At 32.4% G+C, this 9,133-nt stretch overlaps 1 protein-coding gene across 1 annotated transcript; it reads left to right on the top strand.

Moving 5' to 3' along the window:
- Positions 1-620: 620 nt before the first annotated feature.
- On the top strand, positions 621-8,639 carry LOC142235841 (uncharacterized). The gene is made up of 4 exons (XM_075307095.1): positions 621-836; positions 2,187-2,301; positions 2,691-2,839; positions 7,714-8,639. The coding sequence occupies exons 1-4, from the start codon at positions 621-623 to the stop codon at positions 8,461-8,463; spliced, it is 1,230 nt and encodes a 409-aa protein (XP_075163210.1). The 3' UTR covers positions 8,464-8,639.
- Positions 8,640-9,133: the final 494 nt, after the last annotated feature.

Consider the following 9,133-nt stretch of genomic DNA (forward strand, 5'->3'; position numbering starts at 1 on the left):
GGTCAATTCTATCGTCAATTACATTTATTTTATTTTATTTTATCCATTTTTGTTGTCTTAAGGTGTGTTTTAGTAAAACGTTCCTTATTAAATGAAGCCCGCCTAAAGGCGGGCTTGGGCTTTAGAGGGTTAATTAAATTGTTTTCACATCCTGCAAAAGTCAGGATTTATCACAAAAAGTCGTTTCTTTTCGTTCAAACAAACTTCCTTATAACAAAAAGCAAGTAGCTAAAATATCACCCTTTATAATATAGCGTTTCTCAGAATAAATAGAAAAGTCTTCTTTCAGTGCGGCTATATGGGAATCATACGATGTAAAGAAAAACTATTTCGGAATTGATAATATCAAGCAACGACATCAATTAAAATATTAATTAATAATTTAATTGATTAAAACATAGTAGTTTTTGTGATAAAGTTTTGTTTTAAACCACATTTTCTTTCAGAGTTTCAAAGTAATGCCGAGTATAGGGTACATAAATAATCAATAAATTGTTTAACCAAACATTAAAAATAATTATGCAGATTGATGGAAGTCTACCAAGCGTAACGAGTTACCAAAACAACAAACAACAAAAGAAATCAAAACAATAATATTATTTATTTAGTTGACATAAAAAATGCTAAGTCGGCCAGCAGCTTTAAAGTTTATATTCCTTCAATTATGTGTGGTCTCGGTGATATTTGCTGTAAATATTTACAGTGTAGATTTGAATATCGTCATGGTTAAAGATTTTACATTATTATTCACAATTTGGAGTTTTGGTGGCGACTTCAATAATCAGTTTTTAAACTCAGTGAATTTATCAATACTAATTGTTGAAGTGCCACGTCAGGTTACTGATTGTCCTAAATTGTAGTTTCATTTTATTTAAACAGAATGCTATTTGAACGATTTTATTATATGTTTTTATTTCAATTTATTGCAAATTGATTCCGGTTAACAATAGAAAAAATATCGCTTAAGTGTTCGCCCCGTTGTTCGATTTATGCACCTTCTATATGAAAAAAAAACACCACAAAACAAATATAAAAATGCCAAATCACGAGATCATAGTGGCCCATTTTGCCTTTCTCTGTGGGAAATAATTCCTCAAGAATTAGTTTTATCACCTCTTCTTTGTAACGTTGTTATAAACAACCTTCTGGTTTTCTTAGAAAAGAAAAGTTAGAAGTGGTGGCATACGCAGATTAAATGGCTTTAGCAGTCAGGGGAACATCCACAATTAAATATGTTATACAGGTAGCCCTGTGGATGACTGAGAAATGGGCAAGGGAGAATGGTCTAGAGGCAAATCCTGCAAGAACCAAAAGGGTCATGTACTGCAAAGACCTAAAAATTCCCATCTCCTTACACTGAAAAAAATATTGTCGTGAGGTCAAAGATTTCATGTCTTTAAAATACGAATACAAATTTTGCTTAGCATAGAAGACGCATTTCTCTAAAATAAAGTTATTTTCCTTGTCCAAAAGTCGATAAACTTTTCAATGAAGTCTTATTGTCCTTATAATTAAGTGATTTGACTTAAAAATGGGTATCTTAACATGAAAGAAAAAATTTATAGGCTAAGGTCAACTTGACTTTAATAATTCAGAAAAATTCTTTAAATTTAATGAAATTGTCTTTAAATTTGTTGTCTTTTTGCATCTTGACTACAAAGCAAAAAATCGTTCAAATATAGGACATGTTTTTCAAAACTTTATTTTAAAGTTTTTTACTTCAAACATAGCATAATTTCTACTGGAAGTCGAGTCCTAATTTGGAAAATAAAGTTGCCGTTAACTCGTTTTCAAAGGACTTTGATAGCATATGAAGAAAAAAAGCTGAGAAAGCGAAAAATTAAAATTTGCTTCCTAGAAGCAAGTACACAAAACCTAAATTTAAAAGAGAATTGTGTCTTAAAAGTATCCTTACTTGTATTCTCCGCTTCTTTGGCTCGAAATCAATACCAAATTTTTTAAAGTAAAGACAAAATCTTTGGAACCGAGTATGCCTTTTTTTTCAGTGTAGGTGGTATTAAAATTTCCTTTGGTGAGTGTGCAAAATACCTCTCAATTATATTGGACAGACGTATAAATATTGAAGAAAGGGCAAGAGAGCCACGGTAGCTTTGTACTCGTGCAATAGGTAAAAAGTGGGTATTAAAATCGAAATTTGTACGAATGACGTGTTTTGTTCCCTCAAGGTCATGGTGCATCTATTGCCTTTAGAGATATTGGCCGAAACTGTCAGCTACAATAACGGTTATGCGGTTATGTCAGCAAGAGCTGTGGTAGGAGAAAAATCACGGGCACAGTTTGGTTCTCAAAATAATGCCTGATATGCCAAATGCACTGGATTACACTGTGGCGAAACCCGAATTTGAAACGCTAATTCCCAACTGCATGCAGAGAAGGAATATTATCACGTCCTAGAGCAAAATGGTTGTCGAAATCAGACACACAATGTCCGAAAAAATAACATGGTTACGACGAACATGTAGCATTTTCATCGTCTAAACATAATATTTTGCTCTACGAGGTGATTATATTCCTTCTCTTTGTATAAGAAGTGTGGTTGAAAAATACACCGCGGAATAAACGTTATATAGATTTCTATATCGATACCTCCTAATTGGATGGACAAGTCTATACTGGAACTTAAAATTGCGAAAATATTATCTAATCACTGTTCTATTTTTCATTAAAAGCCTTGGAAAGTTGGCTTAGAAGTAATGTTCGAACAAATATTGGCATCAAAATATACTCAGACAATCAAACTGCAATAAACTCCTTGGACTCTGTGTTGCTCTACTCTAAAACCGCCATCACAGTTCTTACAATTCTACCAAAAATGATAGTTTTTTTTTACTGGTTGGCAGATTGGTAGAATTCTTAATGTTTTGGTAGATTTTCTATATGTTCCTAACACCATCACTTATAAGGAGAAATCCTTGTCGTGTTAGTAGAAATTTAAATTTAAATAAATAAAAAATAAAATGTTGACAAAATTTTCTTTAGAAATAAAATTTTGACAAAATCTTTTATAGAAATAAAATTTTGACAAAATTTCCTATAGAAATAAAATTTTGACCACATTTTCTATAGAAATAAAATTTTGACCAAATTTTCTATAGAAATAAAATTTTGACCAAATTTTCTATAGAAATAAAATTTTGACAAAATTTTCTATAGAAATAAAATTTTGACAAAATTTTCTATAGAAATAAAATTTTGGCAAAATTTTCTATAGAAATAAAATTTTGGCAAAATTTTCTATAGAAATAAAATTTTGACAAAATTTTCTAAGAAATAAAATTTTGACAAAATTTTCTATAGAAATACAATTTTGACAAAATTTTCTATAGAAATAAAATTTTGACAAAATTTTATATAGAAATAAAATTTTGACAAAATTTTATATAGAAACACAATTTTGACACAATTTTCTATAGAAACACAATTTTGACACAATTTTCTATAGAAATAAAATTTTGACAAAATTTTCTATAGAAATAAAATTTTGACAAAATTGTCTGTAGAAATAAAATTTTGACTAAATTTTCTATAGAAAAACAAGTATATAAAGCAGTAAGTTCGGCCGGGCCGAATCTTAAATACCCACCACCATGAATTAAATATTATAGTTTCCATTTGTTTTGTTTTGTTATTGTTGGTTTTGTTCTTTAAGCATTGTTGTCATTTTTTTTTATTTCAGCTTAAAACCATACATTGACTAAACTACAAGAGTAGCTTAACCAACAGAGGAAAAGAATGTTTGTCAAATTTATTTGGGCAAAGCCCTATAGACTGCAAGATGGTTGGATGGACGCACGTTTCGGAATTACCACATTCCTCATCAGCATCCTCTACTTGCAGCAAAACTATCAACCAATTATCAGAACAAATTCAGGCAGTTTATTAAACCCAACAAAAACCACACTTGAACCCTCCGAAAAAAGGTTTTACATTGATAGCCGGCTTATGCCGAAATAAATTCGAAACAAACATATCTCTTTTCCTATGCCACTGTCAAATCATCGATTTGAATTCACATGGCTGGGTTTATTTTGAGCGTGCCTCCTCTTCTTTTTCCATTTGTTTTGTTTTGTTATTGTTGGTTTTGTTCTTTAAAAAATTTCAGGGGGATTTGGTGACAAGCAGATCAGTTCAACCAGTACACTTCCCGAAGATAAATTCAAAGATTTTACCTATGAAGACTAGATCAGATTCTGGATTTATAAGAACCATATTTGTTTGAGTTTAGAGGAATCATAAACATCGTGTGCAAGTGGTCAAGAAAATGAAATAACGCCTTGATTTAAAATCTAATATCTGTAGATTTTTACCCCCATTATTTAAATGATTACCAGAAGTAAAATCTGGAAACTATAATTCAGTTTCAAGCAATTTTCATTATCAGTGCACATGGACTGATATTCACCATTTTCGGCACACCTCTTTATGTTCCTAAAATACTTCTACATTTAAAATTTCATGCAAATTTGATAAAAACTATGGTTTCTAAAAGCCCAAGAAGTAAAATCGGGAGATCGGTCTATTTGGGAGATAAACCAAAACATGGACCAATACACGCCATTTTCGGCTCTCATATTTAAGGTCCTAAATACCTGTAGATTTCTCATTTCAGGCAAATTGGATAAAAACTACGGATTCTAGAAGCCTAAAAAATAAAATCATTTCTTGCACACATATTTATATTCCTAAAAACCTCCCGATTTTCGATTTCAAGCAAAGTGGACAACAATTACGGTTTCTAGAAGCCCCAAAATAATATCGGGAGATCGGTCTATCTGATGGCTATATCAAAACATGAACCTATACTCACCATTTTCGGTATACATTTTTATGGTCCTAAAATACCTCTAGATTTCCAATTTGAGGCAAGTTGGATAAAAACTACGGTTTCTATAAGCCCAAGAATAAAATCTGGAGATCGGTCTATATGGGGGCTATATCAAATCATGAACCGATACTCACCATTTTGAGCACATCTCTTTGTGGTCCTAAAATACCTCTAGATTTCCAATTTCAGGCAAATTGGATAGAAACTAAGGTTTTATAAGCCCAAGACCCCAAATCGTGAGGTCGGTTTATATGGGGGATATACCAAAACCTGGACCGATACTCACCATTTTTAGCACACCTCTTTAAGGTACTAAAATACCTCTAGATTTCAAATTTCAACCAAATTGGATAATAACTACGGATTCTAGAAGCCCAGGAAGTAAAATCTGGAAATCGGTCTATATGGGGGCTATACCTAAACATCAACCGACAGTCACTATTTTTGGCACACCTCTTTATGGTGCTAAAATACCTCTAGATTTCCAAATTCAGGCGAATTGGATAGAAACTATCGAATCTAGAAGCCCTAGAAATATAATCGGGAATCGGTCTATATGGGGGCTATACCAAAACATGGACCGATACTCACCATTTTGGGCACACCTCTTTGTGGTCATAAAATACCTCTAGATTTCCAATTTCAGGCAAATTGATAAGAAACTAAGGTTTTTATAAGCCCAAGACCCCAAATCGGGAGGTCGGTTTATATGGGGACTATATCAAAAATTGGACCGATATAGCCCATCTTCGAACTTGACCTGCCTGCAGACAAAAGACGAGTTTGTGCGAAATTTCAGCACGATTGCTTTATTATTGAAGACTGTAGCGTGATTACAACAGACAGACAGACAGACGGACATGGCTATATCGTCTTAGAATTTCTCCCTGATCAAGAATATATATACTTTATATAGTCGGAAATCGATATTTCGATGTGTTACAAACGGAATGACAAACTTATTATACCCCCGTCACCATTCTATGGTGGTGGGTATAAAAATTGGCAAAATCTTTTATAGAACTAAAATTTTGACAACATCTTTTACAGAAATAAAATGTTGACAAAATTTCCTATAGAAATAAAATTTTGACAAAATTTCCTATAGAAATAAAATTTTGACAAAATTTTCTATAGAAATAAAATTTTGACAAATTTTTCTATTGAAATAAAAATTTGGCAAAATCTCCTGTAGAAGATTTTTTTGTTTGGCAGTCTTTCGGTAGAATTTTCTCCAAATTTTGGTAGATTATTTGGAAAACGTGTATCGGAAACGTTATTCGTTTGTTAGAGTTTTTCGAAAATGTCAAACTTTTATCGCCCAAAAAAAATTTTTGTTACAACATCTTTATTTTTGCAATAAAAAATATTTTTGATGCAAAGCCACCGTGGTGCAATGGTTAGCATGCCCGCCTTGTATACACAAGGTCGTGGGTTCGATTCCTGCTTCGACCGAACACCAAAAAGTTTTTCAGCAGTGGATTATCCCACCTCACTAATGCTGGTGACATTTCTGAGTGTTTCACAGCTTCTCTACACGCAAAAAAATAATTCTTTCCTCCCAAACGAAATTTTAGACAAACAAAGTTCGTTTCTCATTTGCTTTTCGCTGTAAGGAAGTGTATGTGAAAGAAAAGTATATACTTTTTTGATAAACGTTTATTCTTTTCCAGGATGTAAAAACAATTTCATAAAGTCAAACTCAAAAAAAAAAGAAACACATTGTTTTCTTGCTAATTGAATTTTCCCTCACATCTTTCTCACATCCACGAGGTTTTTTAGTTCTTAACACCTTTTCCTGTAATACCAACAATGTAGAAGAAATTATACGATTTTATAAATTTTTAAAATTTTTCTACCTTTCGCCTGGACGGAGAATCGAACCACGGACCATGCACTTTGTAAGCCAACACACTAACCACTGAGCTATGTACCTGTTATGGTCATCAATAGATAAATATCCATATAAGTTATATTTATATAGCATAGCTTGCGGCGCCCACGAACCGAATAAACAAAGTTTATTTAACAGAAACAAACATTTAGTTTGGCACCGTGGAGCAGTGGTTGCTACGTCCAACTTGCATGCCAAGGATCGTGGGTTCGATCCCTGCTTCGACCAAAGTTTTTTTTTTTGTTTTTTTTTTATATGTTCCAGATATGTTCGGAAGATTCCGAAAAAATGATCAACATTACATTGTAGTATATTAAATATTGAACTGTAAAATGTGTCTTATTAAAGACCTAAAGTCAGAAAAGAACAGTGTTTGATATAAACGAAATGGGCTGTGTTGTTGTTTCAAAAATAACTTTTTTTATTGAAAAAATAAAAATTTTGTAACAAACGAATTTTTTGGTGATAAAAGTTTAAAATTTTCGAAGCAATTCAAAAAACTCTAACAAAAGAAAAACGTTTTCGGTACACGTTTTCCAAACGTTTTTTTTCTTTGCGTGTAAGTGGTTTCACTGCAATGTGGAACGCCGTTCGGACTAGGCTATAAAAAGGAGATCCCTTGTCATTGAGCATAACATAGAATCGGGCAGCACTCAGTAATAAGAGAGAAGTTCACCACCGTGGTATCACAATGAACTGAATAGTCTAAGTGAGCCTAAAATATCGGGCTACCACTATATCTAACCTAACCTAAGCACTGTTCTCTTCTCACTTTAAGTCTTTAACGAGACATATTTTGAATGTAATGTCGAACCTCTTTTCGAAATCTTGCGAAATTGTTTGGAATAACTATAAAATTAAATTATTTACGTTTCCAAAAGATGTATTTTTAAGAAAGTTGCCAACTAAAGGCATGTTTCTGTTAAATAAAGTTTAATTTAAAATTAACATGGCTAATTGATTTTCTTTTCAGCATCCCCTGTTTGTAGAAGATTTTTATTCGCACTCATTTATACCGGACGCTTTAAAAATTGATTACGAAATTGAAGATCACATTAGTATTTATTACAATGTAACAGCGTTTCGTCCATTTCCTGGACAACTGCTTCTGAATTTTTTCATACGAAAGTATAATCCGATTAAGGGTCGACCATCAATAGATATATTGAAGCAACGCAATCTGGATTTTTGTAAAACTTTAGATCGTCAACGTAATTTGTCGAATGATGCAGATACATCGAGACCATTCTTACTACAAGATACATTTGTGACTTCATGTCCGCTAGTAAATGGTTTCTATTACATCAAGAATGGTACAGTACCAAATACAATATTACCCAATTTTATAGATGCCGGACGTTATATAGTCCACTTTGAATTAATCCAGGTTATCAATGAATTGATAAAATTGATGAATTTAAGATTTATTCTGGTTATTAAGGAAGATGATTATAATGAAAATGCCAGTAAAGATGGACGAAGAGATGATGAGGATGATGATGCTAGCGAAGGGGGAGATGAACAACACGATGATGAGGAAAACAAAGAAGATCATGCAACAAATGAAATGGAGGGAGATGGTGATGACGATGATGATGATGATGGAGATGGAGATGAAGAAGATCCGGAACAAGAAGATGACCAGAATGAAGAAGATTCGGAGGATAAAGATCAAGATCAACCAGAGGACGAAGTAAAAGAGGAAGAGTACAATGAATATTAACCCATAAATGCCTATAGCAACCGATCTTTATGATTTTTTTTCGTATTTCATTAGTATACACAAACATTCTGTTCTATTTGAGTTGAGCTCGTCAACAACAAAAAATAAAAAATTATCGTAATTTGATTTTGTAGCCAGATATTACACACTAAAAAAATTATTGACCAAACATGAAATATTATGGAACTTATATTTTAAAACAGGAAAATACGAAATATACGTATTAAGAACAAAACTTTTTTTCAGTAAAACGAAATTTTCTCTCATGTTAGGATACCCAATATTAACTCGAATCACTTAACTATAAGGACAAAACGACTTCATTGAAAAGTTTATCGACTTTTGGACAAGGAAAAAACTTTATATCAGAGAAATGCTTCTTCTATGCTAAACAAAACTCGTATTCGTATTTTAAAGACATGAAATCGTTGGCCTCACGATAATATTTTTTCACTGTGCTCTTTACTCTCAGACTCGATTCATCACCTGGCATAGGCGTATTTCGAAGCACCACTACCACTCCTATTTTTGGAGCATTTCTTTCGACTAATCGACACGAGCCTTTTTTTTGAGCGATTTACAAATGGTGTAAAGCAAACGCAAACAAAATTTTTTGATGGTCAAATGTTTATGCAATATTCAATTTATGCTGGTTCCACTAATGCCTAAG

The sequence above is a fragment of the Haematobia irritans genome, chromosome 4 (assembly GCF_050003625.1).
Source record: "Haematobia irritans isolate KBUSLIRL chromosome 4, ASM5000362v1, whole genome shotgun sequence".
NCBI lineage: Eukaryota > Metazoa > Arthropoda > Insecta > Diptera > Muscidae > Haematobia > Haematobia irritans.